This window comes from Clupea harengus, chromosome 9 (assembly GCF_900700415.2).
Source record: "Clupea harengus chromosome 9, Ch_v2.0.2, whole genome shotgun sequence".
Taxonomy (NCBI): domain Eukaryota; kingdom Metazoa; phylum Chordata; class Actinopteri; order Clupeiformes; family Clupeidae; genus Clupea; species Clupea harengus.
The window spans coordinates 685,973-704,772 of record NC_045160.1 but is presented as its reverse complement, the minus strand read 5'-3'; the positions used below and the strand labels follow the sequence as shown (position 1 = coordinate 704,772).

General features: G+C 41.0%; 1 protein-coding gene across 4 annotated transcripts; it reads right to left on the bottom strand.

Annotated features, from left to right (window-relative positions):
- Positions 1–323: 323 nt before the first annotated feature.
- Positions 324–13,693, bottom strand: pak4 (p21 protein (Cdc42/Rac)-activated kinase 4). 4 transcript variants are annotated; one of them, XM_031572977.2, is made up of 10 exons: positions 13,391–13,693; positions 9,179–9,400; positions 8,371–8,582; positions 7,278–7,695; positions 4,633–5,085; positions 4,110–4,243; positions 3,665–3,791; positions 3,141–3,266; positions 2,725–2,859; positions 324–2,551 (listed from the first exon to the last, which is right to left on the bottom strand). In XM_031572977.2, the coding sequence occupies exons 2-10, from the start codon at positions 9,377–9,379 to the stop codon at positions 2,396–2,398; spliced, it is 1,962 nt and encodes a 653-aa protein (XP_031428837.1). In that variant the 5' UTR covers positions 9,380–9,400; positions 13,391–13,693; the 3' UTR covers positions 324–2,395. The 4 variants fall into 4 exon arrangements, with proteins under 4 accessions (XP_031428837.1, XP_031428838.1, XP_031428839.1 ...); XM_031572978.2 differs by having other exon boundaries at positions 4,633–5,088; positions 7,290–7,695; XM_031572979.2 differs by having other exon boundaries at positions 7,290–7,695.
- Between the last annotated feature and the right edge of the window lie 5,107 nt (positions 13,694–18,800).

Genomic DNA, 18,800 nt, shown 5'->3' with positions numbered 1-18,800 from the left:
TCCAGGCTATGCACTATGTAGTTCTGTGAACCGGGAAAGAGCCTACACAGCACGAAATCACCTACTATATCCTCAAACACATCAGTTAGCACTAGCCAATTTCTATCACACTCAACTGGGCTGTTGGTGGTGTTTGCAAGGTTTTAGTTAACTTGGTAGCTTTAGACCAAACCTCCATAAAGCTGCTTTAATAAACCCAGCATCGCAAAGACTCTCACAGATCAGCCATGGTAACAGGGACTCTCATCTATAGGCCCGGTCCCACAGAGATCTACAACTCATCCCTTCATCCTGTAGAAACCTTTGCAAGACTCTAGCCTATGTCAAGCAAAAAGCACTCAATATTTTATTCTGCAGTCATTTCCACTGCATACCTGTTCCTTTTGTACTTTCAATTACACTTTTTTTAAATTATATGTTGCAGTCATTTACCACATATACACACACCAGTACACACAAATGCATGTGTATTAAAAACAGTACCTTTGTGGGAAAACAAAACCTCTGCATCTTATACCTCTCTGAAAAAGTACCTCTGCACTTCAGAAAGAGCATGTTTCAACATGTTAGTGCTTACTCTGGTTAGTAGGTCTACATAACTCTTATCTACACTGCCTTTATTCTTAATTCTTATCTACACTGCGTTTATTCTTAATTCTTTACACAACTTATAAAAACTCAGCTAAGCACAGTATAGAGGTTTTTTTTTTGAGGGGTATATAATAGTGGCAATTCTGGCCATAAAGAAATAGGTTGGAAAAAAATGAGCTCATATCAATGCAGTTGATAAGTCAAGACATGTTGTGTGTTTCAGTTTCTGTTGGTTGCCATAGTTAAGAAATGTAACAGAGACAAGAAATGAAATCTCCAACCACCTGACATTTAGGGACTGCATGCCAAAATCATGATGCAAATTGCAGAAATGCTGGTTATCTAAATATGATTTGTAAACATCTTTGTAAAACAACACAAAAGTATATTTGTATTAAAATGTATTGACATTTCAATATAATTTACAAATCAAAGTGGCATTATATTGTCAGCTGAATAACTTCTAACTTTCCATACAATTCTTCCTATATACTGAGACTGGAGTTCAAATCAACAAAAAAGTGATTCCAGGCACTACAGTTTTCAGATATGCTATATAGTTTCGCTTTGTTTTATACATAACAGTATATCAGAATGAGAAACCAGACTAGATGCTCCATGTCAGAATTAGCCACATAAATAGTGCAGAACTAAAGAACTCTGTCTTTAGATTTAACTGATTGCCAATATCATGTATATCTTTTTTTTTTTTTCATTGTGTGAGCAGACCAGGCATCAGACATGTATCATAAAATAGTAATGTTAGTGTTCGTGCATGAGCATGTTAAAATCACACGTGTTGGCGCATTTAACCCAGGGCTGTATACTTGTACCAGCAGCCAACCCCTAATGCCTAAATTAACACACAACTATGTATAAAAGCCCCTATAAAACTAAAACTAGTCTGATCCCCAGCTATACTTCATGTCGCCCGGTATCTTACTCCCACGCTTTTGTATTTGTCCATATGACCACTTCGGCACAATTACCGTCAGTCAATAATATAGTCGCCTCCTACCAAATTAACATGCTCCTAAAAGCTGTTGGTGAATGGACAAACGGGGGAAAAAAAGAAAAATAGGGCTCATTAGAAACGCAAAAAAAAGAAAGGTTCCTGTTTCAAACATACAGGCAGGAATGCAGCTTCTATTCCTCAGCAGTGCCTCAATAATCTCATTCACACTCATTAATAGACAATAAAATAAGGAATCAAAGGCAATACATCTGTACAGTTAAAATGTATAATAGAAAAGAAACAATCTGAATCATAAACAACTCCAGTGTTTAGCCTTTCTTAGTGTTTATAACGGGTGTTATAAACAGGAGTAGTTACTTTCTTTTTCTTGCTTAGTGTACGCAAGGAATCTAGGAAAACAAAAAAAAAAGGATATCATAATGCATCAGTAGGAATGGCTGGGAATGAGATCAACAACCTTGCACATCTTCATGTCAATTCCAGTCCAAAAGCTTCATACCTCTCTTCCTTAGAGATGATTTTCAGCATCGCAGTATTTAAAGGTTTGCTGGAGAACACTTAGAGTTGACATCTAAGCAATCCCCAGCGTATCTACCATGTGAACCCCAAGCGATTTAAGCGGGAAAATGTAAAAACTAAAAACTGTGCTTCATTTCAAAAGTGTAACAGTCGCTTCTTTTAGTGTTCAGCCGGGGTCGACTCATTCGTGTAGTTACTGTCCTGTTGCCCCTTCGAGTTGATTTCATGACACTCATTCGACCAAAGAGAGCCAGCCGAGGGAGTTTTGTGGCAGCACAGGCCCACCCAGCACGGTGAAGGCCTACGCTCTCATCTCATGCGGTTCTGCCGCATGAGTGGAACGATGCAGGAGGGTGGGCCTGCTTTGCTTAGGCAGGGGTGCTTGAGCAGCTCGTTGGCGGTGGCCCTCTGAGTGGGGTCCCGCACCAGCATGCGATCCAAGAAGCCCTTCAGCAGAGGCGAAACCTAGAGCGAGAATACAGGAAAGTTTATACATCAGCGCTAGACACGAGTTACTTTAGTTAGTTCTTTACTTTAGTTAGTTTTTAGTATTGTGTTTTTTTTTAGATGTTTGAAATAAGAAACCATTCATCTAAAACAGACACAGATGAACAGGGGCTGGCTGAGAGGGAGCTTGCCTTATGGAGGTTCTTGAGCTTGGGGGGCAGGTTGTCACGGATCATCTTCATGGCTTTGAGAGGGGGCTCGTTAAAATATGGGGGCTCTCCATCCACCATCTCAATCACCATCACTCCCAGAGACCATATGTCCACCTGCACAGAGACAGCCATTTCAGTTTATATACCATCACATATACAATGTCAAAACCAAAACTTTGAGAGGAGCAAGTCAATCATGGTTAATTAATGAGTAAATGCTGTCTAAATACACAGCCACTCAGGGCTTACAGCTTTAGTCCGTCACTGAGACTCCAAACAGTGTTGTTGTATGTGGTAGTAATAATATAGTACGCCTATTCATGGTGAAAGCAATTTATATGAGATATACTTCAAAACAGGGCTATAAGGGTAAAACTGGTTATAAAAAGGCAAACCTCAGGTCCATAGGGCAGTCTGGAGATAAGTTCAGGCGCCATCCAGTATGGAGTACCGACTAGAGACTTGCGATGCTGAACCTCTTTTGACACCTGGGCGCAGAAGCCAAAGTCTGACAACTTTATCTGCAAGAGAAAAAAAACAACATGCTTGTGAACATGGAAAGTGACTTGCTAGTAATTTGATCAAAACCCTCTAAATTCAGTAATATCTGATGGCCGGGTTTTCAGAAAGTTTTTCAGAGATGCACTGTACATTAAATGCACAAGTAAATTATCTGACCACAATGCAGTTGAGCAAGCCCACTCTGCAAGCAGGAAGCTAGACAAATGGCCATGCATGCAAGCTAATGAACTAGATAAGAAAAAAGTACATTTTTATACTGCAGATGCAGTAAACTGAAGACAATAGGCCAGATGAGGCCAAGGCCAAATGTCTACAACATAGGCTGGGCTGTAGCAGGTTAGCATTGTATGTACTATATATCACATTGTAAGAAAGCATCAGTAGGACTAGACCATACCCTTCCATCCTGAGTGAGTAGGATGGAGTCACTCTTGATGTCTCTGTGAATGACACCCTGGCTGTGAAGAACAGCAAGGGCTTTCAACACAGACAGGCACACTGTGGCTATCTGCTCCTCATTCATCCTGTTAATCAGAAAGAAGAAGAGTGAAGAGACATTAGCAATCTGCTGATGAAATTGGCACAGTCACTAAAACTTTTTCCTTCTAGCTAAAAGGTTGTGGTCTTACACACCCAGCAGCTGCTGATAACACAAATTCTTAAGTTGCAGTATTTGATTTTTTGTATGACTGGGATGTATTTTTATTATCATTGCAATACGACTTTCTACAACAAACACACTGCATGTCTGTGACATGTGCCTCTCTTTCTCTCTCTTACACACAGTGGCAAAAGCACAACCAGTCCTTAAAAAAAGTATGGGGATGTTTACCAACACTGACCTTGTATGGGTAACTATGTCTGTTAAAGCTCCACCTTCGAGGAATTCCATGACGACCCAGAGTTCATCCCCGACCAAATAACTGTTGTACATCTCCACCACATTCTCATGGTGATAATCCCGCATGATCACCACCTGCGAGAGTGAATGTTACAACAAACCTTGATGCAAACAGTGTAAAGTTGAAATTAACTTTAATAAGGACATGATGGCTTTACGCTGAAAACAGAATCATAATCAAACTCAGTTCAGGATGCTTTGAAATGGAGTTCCAGATCTAAAAAGCACTGGGGAAATGGAAAAATCTCATTTACATCTTGGCAAAAACACCTAAATATGTGCTCTCATACATAGCATTGCTCTCTTCTTAACATTACTATAAGTTTACAAAAATATTCCTCAAGTAGAGAAATCCAATTATATCAATTAACGTTAGTCTATTGGTCATCTCATACGCAGCACACACAAGTTTAGAATGTTCTAGAAAGTCTACTTTGTAAGGTTTACTTTGACAAAACACTTACCTCGTTGAAGAGCAGCTCACGTCGTTGCTGTTTGCGAAGGTCCATCTTTTTGACGGCGACCAGTTTCCCAGTGCTCTTGACAGTAGCAATGCAAACAATGCCAGTGGAGCCTTCGCCAATCTTAATGTAGTGGTCTAGGTAGGTGCGCGGGTCGCCCGGGTCCACCACCATCTGCAGTGCAGTGCGGAACTCCTCGTGCGTCACTCGCTGGGGCTCCCTCTGCGGAGAGCGGGCCTGCTGAGGGGGGGGCGCCGCAGGAGCAGGCTGCTGGGGTGCGGGGGGCATGGGCTTGCCAGGTGGATGGTCAGGGCCCAGGGCTGGATGCGAGGCGTGGTGTTGCTGGGGCTCTCCTCGTGCCCGGCCCTGGCTAACTGGCTTCCCCCCAGGTCTGCTGCTGGGATTGGAGGGGCCGTTGTGAGGGACAGCCTCCTTTGTTCTTCCCGGTTTTAGGTCCTGCTGCAACAGTGTGCACAAGACGATCGTAAATCAGGCTGCTCTGACTATGTATGTACAGTGGAAACCCTGTATCCACTAATTCGGTAACCGCAGTTTCAGTTATCTGCGGATATCCCGAAAATATTAAGTGGAACATTTTCAAAGATAGACTGTCCATAAGTTTTAAATTCTGCACCACTCTGAGTAGCCTTTCTACACTGTCGTTCATTTTTTGTATTAGTTATTGTTCTTATTGTGTGTCATTTATAAATTAAACTTTATAATAGGTATGTATGTGCACGAAAAGCAACTTATATAAATAGCGTTTGCTACAATCCGTGGTTTCGGCTATCCACGATAGGTCTTGGAATGTATCCCCGCGGATAGGGGGTCACTACTGTATCTTAGGGCTGCTCGATTATGGCAAATATCAGAATGTTTCAGGAAAGTATTGATCATGATGACGTATACAGCTCAAAAACCATGTAGCAAATATGATACAACAGGTGTTATATGGTTAAGTAAATAAAACAAGCCACACATTGGGTAAACAGAAGATGCATTAACACCAATATTGGTAAAACCGATATGAGGAGGTTGACACGAATATGGACCTGTAAGTGTCAAAGGGGGCCAAAAGTGGCCACTGTATTGGCAAAACCGATACAAAATACGGCCTTTAGTTGAAAGAATTGAGAAATAGTCTGAAGGCATATTTCATTTCATTCTGTGAAGACACAGTGAATAGTAGTTTTAAAGTCATGTGCAGTTCTTTACCTTTCCCTTATTTTAAGTCCCATATATTTCAGATCCTACTAATATTTTGAATCAACAAACCAAGGTTATTTATTGAAACTGCACCTAATATGAAAGATCTCTAGGTTTCCAAAAATGTAATGAACAATACTTTGTGATTGTGTCAGCTATACACTAAAAGGGTGTGAAGCAGTAACACTATATGACTGCACAGGACAGGGGTGTATATCATCATCAATAAGAAATAATAATCTTAACTTAAAAAAAGAAATAATAACCATAACTTAAAAAATAATAAGTATTTGAGACACAGTCGGTGAAGCGATCCCAAGTAGAGCTGACTAACACCGTTATTGATAACACACGCTAACGTACTGCTATCAGTCACACCGGAGGAGCGACGAGCCTCAGCTGTTTGCTACCTCGGCAACAACCAGTGTGACAAAAATATATGAGAGAAACTGCAAGTTTGACTCTAAATTGACTCAATTTACCAACGTGCTTACTCTGTACGTTGAACCAATAATGACGTCTAAGTAGAGTAACGTTACTCATCCCTAGCTACTTGCTATTTATCTCTTATAGAGTAGAAATCACATACCCGTTTTAGAAAAGGTTATTCAATTTTGTGACAATGGATGTGGTCAATTATCGCCAGTTTTGGACACTCTCTCCTCTCTCTGTCGTTCTTCCTCTGTCTTTTCCTCTCTGTACTCTTGGACCAGGACTATACCTGTCAAGTCTCATTTGAATTCATTTTTAACATTTCTCATGTCTCAGTACGAGACATTTAATCTCACGGATTTTCACTCCCGAATAATAATTACCAATTCATTCAAGGATTTCTATCACTGCCCTCACAGATTTCAGTCATGTTAACTTGACAAGTATGCAGGATCTGCTCTCTTTTCTTTCTGTTGCTCTTCCTCTCTTTCTTTAGATATTAATAATTGTCAGTTTTATTGCCCCTTAAGGACAAAATTCACAAAATGTGGCCTGCATCCAAAAAATGTGGTCACCTGTCCCCCACTACAGGGGGCGCTAGCTCGAAGAGACACGTCGACCTTGGAACACAAACCTTATTGGTGAAGTCTAAGTATATGATAGTCAACCAAAAATCGGTGGAGGAAAAAAAAAAAAAAAAAAGGGTTGTCATAATAAACTTGGCAAATTTCATACTATACTAAACACAATGAGGGACAGCAGATCAGGTGAGATGCTAATGCCAGGCCTTTTTAGGCTAGGCTTTAAACTGGTATGGTACTATAACTGAGAAAAAGTAAAGGGTGTCTTGAACAGTGCTGTAGTGGATAACGCCATAACACTGATGAAACACAATGCTTGTACAGGGAAGACATTAGCAGAGTTGACACACGTTTATCTGACAATGTTCTCTGAACATCTAAGAGGTCCACTAATAGTCTCACCATCCACCGCTCTTGTTTCATAATTACCTGTGAGTGTACCTGGTTATTGGGGCCTTTCCAAACGTTGTTGTCTGTGCAGGGGTACGTATTGAAGGGCCGGGCTGTTTGCTGTGCCGTCTTTACCACTCCCTCGGTGACAGGCAGGTGTGGAGTACGGATGTTCGGCCCTGATTGAGGCCGCTTGTCCTTGGAGGACTGGGATGATGTGTCCCGATCTGTGTAGCTGGATTTTGGTCGCCTGTCACTACCACCCTCCCTCATTACTACCTGGTCAACTGGGTCACTTTGCCTCTCCTTGGTCCGAGCTCTGTGCGGTGGCTGTGGGGCCGGGGGGCGCTCTTTGCTGGGCTCCTGCCCGCGCGGTTGTGGGTGTGATCGACTTTCCTCATGCGGACTGCGTGAATGGCGAGTGTTTGGAGCTGGCTGCTTTTGTGGAGGTCTTGTCCTTAACACAAAAACGGCAAGAATAATTAAATGTTGACTATGTTAGATTATTCCAGTCAGACGCTTCTGCAGTGTCAGTGTGACAATGCTGATTAGCTCAGTGTGGATATTACCGTTTGGTTATTAGTCTTTGAGCTTTTTACGGTTTACTAATGACTATGCCCTTCAAATTGACTTTGAAATGTTAACCAACCAAGCATATCACTGCGTTCTTCAGATAACAGGCTATTAGGCTGAATATTATGTTTACCTACACAACGTGACCTACTTTACTACTGCTCTCTCGTGGACTAACACAAACAGTACACTGTTACTTCACAAAACAAGATCTGGGGTATTTCAGGCATTGGAATATTTCAGACAAGCTGAAATAGCTGGGACAATGTGGTCAGTACTCAGCAGTGTGACTAAGACTGAAAGTATGGTAATTAGTTAGTGCTCCACTGAATGAGTACAGCAAAAAGAAAAAGTTTCATGGGTGGTCTGTCGACTGTTCTCATCCCCAGATAGGAGTCAGCTTTTAAATAATGGGTCAACTTACTATTAATTAGAATGTTCACTCTGCTTTTACAGTATTCATATATCAGGTGTGGAATGACTACAGTTCAGGACAATTCTTTCATCACTTTTACTAACATTTTCATGCATTCCCAGGTTACCTAATGGGTACCCTTACCTTTCTGCACCCTCTATGTGGCCATCACCATGCGCGTAGTATCGATGTGGCTGTTCTCCGTTCTCCTGATGGCCATGGGATGATCCTCGTTCTTGGGTGGCGGGGTGGCTGTGTCTCAAGGAGTTGGACCGAATGACCGACAGGTCCTCAAACTCATCCAGCAGCCAAGTAAGGGAGCCATCAACACCTATGTTTGTGCCGCGCACAATGGTCTGGATGATGAGCAGAATTTGTTTTACTCAAGAATTCAGTCGATTCAGTTTCAGTTGGGCATACTCACTATTTTATAATTTTCTTATATAGCACTAGCTAACTGAATAAATACTAGTAAATAAATAATGCTGCTAGCATCAGATCTACTGCTGACCACAACATATTTTCCCTCACTGCATCCTGTAGGTTTCTGTGCTATGGATGCTTGTTAACATAGGCTTAATCATTTCTTCTTTCAACAAATAATCAGGTTATTGGTATCAGTATCAAATTATGATGTCCAGCTATACCTGCCTCTATATCAATTCCACCAATAATGTACACAATTGATCAGGTGCTTTAAGAAACTTTGAATGGGAAGTAATTACGTGCTTTAAAAAAAAGTTTGAATGGGAAGTACAGAGTTTTGTAACTCTGAGTAAACATAACAGAATGCTTCAGACACAGTAACCATCTAAAAGAACAGCAGAACGCAAACTGACAGAACATGGCATCTCTCCTTTCATGGTGAAAACCAATTTTCTCTCCAAAAGGAGACATGTGGTAAAAGACAGAAGAGATAGAGGTCATGAGTGTCAGACAAATTCCCCCTAACCTTGCGCGGCTCGAGTGTAGTGATGACCGTAGCATCGATAAAGGGTTTGGGCCGCTTCGCTGTGTCCTCGATCAGACTCTGCCACTGCCGCGGGAGCCCCACAAACTTCTGCTCATGCTCGTCAAAGTCAGTGTGCACACGGTGCTCAAAGTTGGAAGGAGCAGAAATTTGGATTTTGGATTTCTTTTTCTTGGTAAACATGGTGGCATCAGGGCATCACACCTGCATTGCATGGAAGACAATGGAAAATCAAACAATTAGTATTATATTATATGGCAAAAAATTTCACTATGTCTAATAATGTATTCAAGTTCCTGCCAATATAATCTAAAATGTTTAAAACATAAAGTCTCATTGTATTTGAAAAGATGAAACAGGAGAAAAGAAGAAGTGCACACAACAATAAAACAGAGAGCAAATAGGGAAGATGGATGAATACGCTTTAAAAACAAATATTGTCAATAAACCACAGCAGACAAGAGGGACATCTGAGAAACCAGAGGCAATTTTGTAGACCATTTTTAATTTTGACTAGGCACATGTGGGTGGATGTGTAAGTAAACCCCGCTACTTGACAGTTGTGATGGGTCTTGGATAAAAATCCAGTAGGTATAGCCTTTATAGTGTCTTATATGTACTTCCAAGTACTAAAGTATAGTGTTGTCACAATACCAACATTTTTGTTTCGATATGATACCAAGTCATGAATTTCAATACTATCGATACCATACCTAGAAAACATTTTAATGAGACTGATTAAATATATCACAATCTCGGAACAGGGGGTTAGGCTGTAGGTGTTACACAGTGTTTTCAAGGCGGGAATATTGTGCAGTCAGTCTGCCTTGCCGTTCTGTCATTGCCTCTGAGCCGGCAGTGTGAGGTAGTCACAGAGGCAGAACAATGCCTGTGTAAAAAGGTACAGCTGGCATAGCGGAACAGGGGTGCGCCACGGCCTAGCAGCTAACCAAAACAAAGCAGGACTACTGTGTCGTCAGAACACACAAACAACAAACTAACAATAAGCATTTGCCTAACATGTTGTACATGACGCACACTCAACTGCTTAAGTCTAAACATTGCTATTAATGTGCACACCACCCGTTATTGTTTTTGAAAGTAACAGTAGGCTAGTTCATTTCCAACATGATATTTCGCAGCTTCGACATTAATGTGTTCGAGCCAAATAACATTAAAAACAACAATGTTGTGATGACTCATCAATGGATTTTTCAGCTGGCTATCAATTATTATGCACAACTTTTTTCTTGTTCATTTAGACACACTGCCTTTTCATGCATCTTCTCACACATTTATGAAGGTCAAGGTCTCTTGTTAGGTTTGTCACCATATTGATAACAATGTCACATTGATTAAATGACACGCCTCACCGGCCTCTGGGATATTTTTTCTCAGAGTTTCTGAATCACAACTTCACCTTCAAGAGGCATTCTAGTGCAATTTGGAAATTGCAAGTTGGAAATATTCAAGTGACCCTACATGCCACCTCACACTTAACGTCACGCCTCTAGTTCCACAACAACAAATTGCTATGTGAAAGGACACACTGGGGTGTCACTATGCCACTTCTGTTTGGGTCAGTATAGACAAGTAAAGGCAGCATTAAGAGGGGTCTTCTTAACATGATTATTGTGGGATCTCAGGTTAAAAAGGACTTATGTTGTAGTGTGGGCTAATGTTGCACCAAAAAAAATTACAGCATAATGACGATAAATAAACGGCTTTCAGTGCGAGTAGGGATGGGCGAACATTAATGGACGACACCTTCAGCACAAATATGTAGGCTCTTTATGAATAGGTATAACGTTATTACTACTGCAGAGAGGCCTTTTGATCACGCTGTATTTTTCATGGACATAACAGGGGAGTGAACTAGTCAACTGTGCCGTCGGTATTTGATTCTTTGAAAAGGTCAGGATGTTTGTCCGACAGATGTTTGGCCCATTGCGAGACACACTTTAAAACAGCCCTTGCACAGCGGTGCTGCTGTATTCAGGGGTTTGTCTTTTTTGTCTACTTTATAGCCGAAATATCTCCATTTGCCACTTCGAGCTCCCTTTTGGTCAATGAGTTAAAGTGTTGCTGAAGCTAACTCAATGAGTTAAAGTGTTGCTGAAGCTAACTCAATGAGTTAAAGTGTTGCTGAGGCTGCTGCCATCTCTTCAAGACTAGTCTCTGAACACAGAAGTGGTCCACTACCATTGCTCTCTACTTGCTTCATATTGGCTGTGGCTCATATTACAAACTCAGGGTTGTTTCCTGCAATGTCACACAACACCACTACCACATCGCTGTCAGTGCTACACACTACTATGAGTCAGATCAAATATAAATTTCCATGATAAAACATAACTTTTTTTTCAAATTGCTGGTATAATACTATTTTCAAAAAATCTAGTACTGCGGTTCATTTCAAGTGTCAGTATACCGTGCAACACTACTCAAGTATACCATTTCAACAAGATGTCTCCACACTGTGAATTTCCATCTGGCAAGTCCCAAAGTCACAGGTGGCCCTACATAGCTGTCAATAAATTAACATTAACCAACTAGTATGAAGATGCCAAGTACTATCACAAAAGTAGAACTAGCAATTAGCTTAGCTAAAACGTACTACCTAGAAAGAACTATAACTTTACATTGTTAAACCAACAACAACAAATTCACATTCCATATGTCTACAGTCCTTCAATATGTAATCAATTTTACAAATCATGCCATTTACCATGCTTAAAGCTCAACAAAACAAGATTTCAGAGTGTCCAGCCTCTTCAAAGGAGATCAGACACACTATGTGACTAATAAACTGAATTAAGATGTTTTCCAGCTATCCACTATTTACTTCTTTTATCGCTCTTCCTTGTAAAGGTGGTAAAAACACCAGCTTAAATGTGTTCCTATACACACAACACTGTGGGTGAAGTATATTCCCCCTTAATGAAAGCATAATGCATCTTCTTTGGTAAACATGTTCTTTAAACGTCCAGACCTCATGTGAGCCACTACGATAATATTGAAGTTATGCCAACACAGTCCTAGAGCGAAAGGACCAACAGCAAACATTCTTAAGACGGTCTGCAAAATTACACCACCACCAACCGACCATGGTCGTTACGAGTGGTTTAAAATCGGTCAATACGAAGTAACGTTTCTGTAAGATTCGTTTAACAACATCACAGGATGTATGTATGCACTACTTTAATCATTAGTAGAACATCTTTATATGAGACAGACTTGCGTAATATCTTAAGTCACACGCCAAACAGGTGGGGTGGTCAATAAACTCGTTTTCGCTGGTAAAGTTACTTATCCATAGTTAACCAACTTTCGCTAGCTGATATGACAGAATTGAGGCTGTAAGATTAGCAATTTGAACTCCTAGTTAACGATGGACAACTAATGTTTGCTAGCTATCTTCTAGCCAGGTTAAACATGAACTTGTGTAAGTCTAAGTTGAGTCAGAAATCAAACTTACTGTCAACTATCAAAAGGGTACCATTAGTCCAAACAGTGGCTCGAATTTAACTGACGAACTATAGTAAATATTTGATCGATAACATGCTTAGTTGCTTTTATTTAGTTAGTTAGCAAGCTTGCTAACCTGTTCCCACAAAGACCTTGTTAGTTCCTAGCATATGCTAACTGGAGCTCAACTTTTGACTATAGCTAGCTAATATTAGCTAACCAGATTAACTTATTCCAGAGCACCAAACTCTAACTCGCCATGACAACTTGTGAGTTAGCAAGGTGACTAGTAATTTAACATCACAACAACAATAACTACAACTAGTTATTGATAAAACGACACTTGTCGTGTCCTATACAAGCATAACGTTACAACTTATAACTTAGCTAGCTAGCTACTTAGCTAAGTGCTTAACTTGTTTCTGACAGTAACGTTACTGTAATGCGACATCTAGCTGAAAAGTCATCATATGTTGCTAAAATACATTGATGATAGCAAGTTCGCTAAACCCCCTAATTTACTGTTTGCAATCTTAACTGTGGGTGGTTACCGAACGTCACAAGGCAGACGGCTATGTTGGCTAGCTGTGCTAGTTAAGTTGGTGGTTGCTATGCTAGCTAAGTTTCAAGCCACCTTAATTCGCATCAGTAACGCTGGCTAACGTTAGTGAATGAGTTGTTGTCCTACCCATGCCATCACTTTAGCCATCACTTTCCGGGTCCTACCTTCAAATTGTATTTGGTCATTCGCCAAAACGCCCGTTGTCTGAACTGAGTTTCCTCCTTGCAGAGTGAACGATCGAACGTTGTTAACGTTAGTGTTATTTCATTTACATCAGCTAGCCACCTTTCAACCGTATGTTTTTTTCACTTTTTCACCGCCATATTACAGGAGACTGCCGGAGTTGTTGGGAGCAGTTTCAGACATCCGGGAAACTTTTTGAACTCCAAAATCCAGCCCTGTCCGCTCTCGCGGTCCTCACGAGCGCGTGCACGACAGGTCCGTGGAGTCGAAGGTTTCAAAAAGGCTAGACTATGGCGTACAATCAATCAAACGTTTGGAAATACACAGACATAGGGCAACATCTTCTTATGTGTATGGAAATACACGAGGGAACAATAATATAATGTACCTTTATAACCTCACAAACTTCTAACCTGTACATGTAAATTGAGATTCAAAATAAGATCATATGCAATTTTTTTGATGTTCAGTTATTCACAGGAAAATATGTTAAATTCATCGTGCTCTCCTTTGAGGGCCAAACCCCTCACCGTCACATGCATGTCATACCCAACAACCTAGCCTAAGTATTAGTATTAGGCTTCCAGTCCTTCTCCAGTGTATCTACAATTTTACCTGTAGTAGTCAGTGTAGTCAGTGCTTCACTCAGTTTGGGAAACTTTCCTATATCATTCAAACAGGCTCAGGTTACTCCTTTGCTTAAGAGAGTTTCACTAGACCCATCTGATGTGAAGTTTTTTGTTTTATTTTAATTATACGCAGGGAAATATTTCATGTATCTCATGTTAATTCACAACCCCAAGTAGTCTGTGAGTGCCTCAGCCAAAACCACTGGCTGACTTTTTTATCTTCCTAAGACAACTCTTTTAAAGCTCCTTTAAGTGACCGTCCTCAAAAATAGAGGTGTTGCGGTTGATTTAGCTACAAAGCCTCTAACACCTATCTCCACTTGTCTTGTGTGTGCTTGCCAACCCGGCTGCTTTGTTTCCGCTACCAGTTCTGCTTACTTTATCTTCTTCCTTTCAAATGCTTCCTCAATCGCATCTTCAAAGGGAATTGTTAACTCAATAAAGTGAACAATGCACTCACACTCAGAATACAATACCATGTCTGGTCTCATAGCAGTTACAACAATACACTGTGGAACTTGAGGTTGCCTTCTGATATCCAATCCCACGCATTGTCCAATTTGTCAGTACTGTTTGTACATCAGAATCAGAATCATCTTTATTGGCCAAGTACATTTTCACATACAAGGAATTTTTTCTGGGTTTAGTTGCTTTCAATGTACTTAAACTGAAAAATATGCAGTATAACACAACAGTTTAGGATACAATAAATAAATAAAATACATAATATAATAAAATATAATAATTTGTCAACTGTCAATTTGTACAGTGCCCTCCACAATTATTGGCACCCCTAGTGAATATAAGCAAAACAGGCTATAAAAAAATATGTCTTTGCTGTTTATCCTCTTGGTCTTTCACTCAAAATATTCACAAAAATCTTACCTTTCCATTGAAGTAAAACTATTGAAAGAAAAAAAAACAGTTGACAATAAATAAATATTTTCCCCCTAAACATGTGTGCCATAATTATTGGCACCCCTTAATTTAATGTTTTGTGGAGCCTCCCTTTGCCAAGATAACAGCTCTGAGTCTTCTCCTATAATGCGTGATGAGGTTGGTGAACACATGGCACGGGATCTGAGACCATTCCTACATGCAGTATCTCTCCAGATCCTTCAGATTCTGAGGTCAACGTTTGTAGACTCAGCTTCAGCTCATCCCACAGATGTTCTATGGGGTTTAGGTCGGGGGACTGTGATGGCCATGGCAAAACCTTTATTCTGCGGTCGGTGAACCATTTTTGTGTTGATTTTGAGGTGTGCTTCAGATCATTGACCTGCTGGAAGGTCCAACCACAGCCCATTTTAAGCTTACTGGAGGGGGCTGTTAGGTTTTCATTTAATATCTGCTGGTATTTCATGGAGTCCATGATACCATGTATCCTAACAAGATGTCCAGGGCCTTTGGAAGAAAAACTGCCCCACAACATCAAAGATCCGCCACCATACTTCATATTGGGTATGAGGTGCTTTTCTGTATGGCTATCTTTCTGTCTACGCCAAACCCACCTTTGATGTTTGTTGCCAAAAAGCTTTATTTTGGTCTCATCTGAGATCTGACCATATAACTCGGTCCCATTGAAAGTCTGACTTACATTTGGCAAACTGTAGGCGCTTTAGTTTGTTGTTGATTGACAGCAGAGGCTTTTTTCTGGCAACCCTCCAAAACAACTTGTGGTGATGTAGGTGGCGTCTGATGGTAGTTTTGGAGACTTTCTGACCCCACGACTCAACTAACCTCTACAATTCTCCAGTTGTGATCCTTGGAGATTCTTTTGCCAGTCGAACCATCCTCCTCACGGTGCGTGGGGTCAATGTACACACACGTCCTCTTCCAGGCTGATTCTTAACATCTCCTGTCGCTTTAAACTTCTTAATTATTTCCATGATAGTGGAAATGGGTATTTTCAACTCTTTAGAGATTTTCTTGTGTTCATTTCTTGATTTGTGCAGCTCAACAACTTTTCGTTGCACATCGTCACTGTGTTCTTGGGTCTTTCCCATTGTGATGAATGACTAATGGAATTTGGCCTGTGTCACCTCATATTTGTACACCAGTGGAACAGTGGTTCCTTATCAAACAGGTTCCTTATCAAACAGGTGAACTTAAAAATGTAAAACATGACTGGAAATATACTTCAGTTAGATTTTAATTATAAGATGTGTCTAGGGGTGCCAATAATTGTGGCACACATGTTTTAGGGGAAAATATTTATTTAATGTCGACAGTTTTTTTTTCTTTCAATCATTTTGAATATTTTGAATGAAAGACCAAGAGGATAAACAGCAAAGACATATTTTTTTATAGCCTGTTTTGCTCATATTCACTAGGGGTGCCAATAATTGTGGAGGGCACTGTACATGACTGGTGTCCACTTTTCTGCCCCTCTCACACAAAATAAATTCTACTGTCCCTGTCATTACCTGACAAAGTTCATCTCAACTTGTTTATTCTCAAACAAATACACCAATAGTTTTGAAACTGGATTATGTCTTCAAGTGTAGCGACCCTGGTCAAGCTTGTTTTACAACCAGACAGAATATGTATTCATGAGTCATCACCCCTACACAACTTGCAGATTCTGTCTTCACCCACCCACTGACTGAGGTTCTGCTGAGTTGGGAGGACATCATGATGGCTCCAACAACGCATTTAATGCAGTTTGCATCCATAGCCCACAATTCTCCCCAGCTGATCTTCCTCTTCTCAACATTATGCCAGAGCATCCAATGGCCATGCTTTGCCTGAGAAGCCACTGCTGCTTGTCTAGTTTCCTCTTCTTGCTCGTGAACAAAGCTGATAACCATCTGTCTCCTTTCTAGCAATGTAGCCTTACCTCCTGCTTTCCAACCGTCACCTAACCCAAACCCTGCTCTTCCACTCTATACCTGCCCAATGATATCCCTATGTTGTAATGTGCCCTGTGCTTGTTCAACCACTTCTCCTGGGTTCCATTCTCATGGAATCTATCCTGATTTCACCATTGGAGCAGTTCTTGACTGCTGAATCCTCAGTTCAGTTCAGTTCAGTTCAGTTCAGTTCAAGTTTATTATCATTTACTCATAAACAGCATTTATCAGTAATGAAATTCTTTGTGCTCAATGTCCGTTCAACTTAGAGAATAAATAAATGGAGAATGGAGTATCCAGCATAAATAAATAAATAAATACTGGAGAATGGAGAAAAAGGGTAGGAAAAAGAGAAAAAAATTGTAGTGCAAAAAGATATTTCAAGGACAGTTCAGCATCCTGATGGCATGTGGGTAAAAACTATCCCTGTATCTGCTGGTACGGGACCTTATACTCTTGTATCGCCTTCCAGAAGGCAGGAGGGAGAAAAGACTGTGGCAGGGATGACTAGGGTCAGAAATGATCCGCTTGGCCTTCCTCCTGCAGCGCTGGCTGTAAAGGTCCTGAATGGATGGCAATGCAGTCCTTGTAATACGCTGTGCAGATTTGACCACTCTTTGTAGTGTCTTCCTGTCCTGGGCAGTGCTGTTGCCAAACCATGTTGTAATTCCACCAGTCAGTATGCTCTCAATGGTGCAGCGGTAAAAATTCGTCAGTACAGTGCAGTCCATGCCAAATTTCCGTAGTCGCCGCAGAAAAAAGAGCCTCTGTTTCGCTGTCCTTGTAACCACACCAATATGGTGTGTCCAGCTCAGATCCTCGCTGATATTGATACCAAGAAATCTGAAACTTTTGACTCTCTCCACAGCTGTGCCCCCGATGTGAATGGGTGCATGTTCTCCCTGCAGCCGCCTGTAGTCCACTATCAACTCCTTGGTTTTTGCTACATTAAGCAGCAGGCTGTTATCCTGACACCAGGATGTCATTGTTGCCACCTCTGCTCTGTAGAAAGACTCATCACCATTCTTGATGCAGCCGATAATGGTGGTGTCATCAGCAAACTTAATGATGGTGTTGGAGCTGTTAGTGGTTGCACAATCATAGGTGAACAGGGAGTACAACATTATCCTTAAACATCTTTATCCTTAGAGATGAAGCAATTCTTCAGGCTGGTCTTGGCACATTTGAACTCCTCCACCAAAACTGGTCAACTTCAAAACTCCTTTTCCATACAATGCTACAGTACTTGACAATGTGGCACCTGATGGAGATAATTTCCAAACACTGTTAATGACTTAAGAATATAATAATCAAGTGCTTTGTATTAATGTATTCCTTGTATGAATCATGTGCTTATGAAAGCAGGAACATGGCTTTTCTGTGTGTGTGTAACTAAGATTATTAGGTGCCACTTAGTCTGCATATGTACAAGAGCATGTTTAGACCAGAAGTGATAAGAAGGGTCGAACTGTGCTTCTTCCGACCTTGCAAAACTTCCATCCTTGCCTCGGACGTGAGAAATCCACCACGTGATTTCCCTGCTGAACGCTCAACTTCTGTCTATATAAACCTTGTGCGATGTGTTTATCATTGCTTCACTTTCAGCCTTGTGCTGGGAGTGAGCCCGATTGCAATTGTTGTTTGTCTAATAAATATACTTATATGCAGCTCCGGAGTCCTGAGGTAACTAGGGTGAATTTTCACCTATCATATTTGGGGGCTCGTGACCGGGATTCCAACAACCTCAACGGCTCTCCACGCTGGGCTAATCATCAGGACCTGAACCATACGGAGGAGTATGAGACTCTGTTCAAAAGACCTCCAAATTGAATTGGAAGGAGGCCAGGGCCTGCCAGCGGGGAGAGCCGAGAGTGAAGGAAAATAATTGGACTGTAGGGTGTGGACTCCGA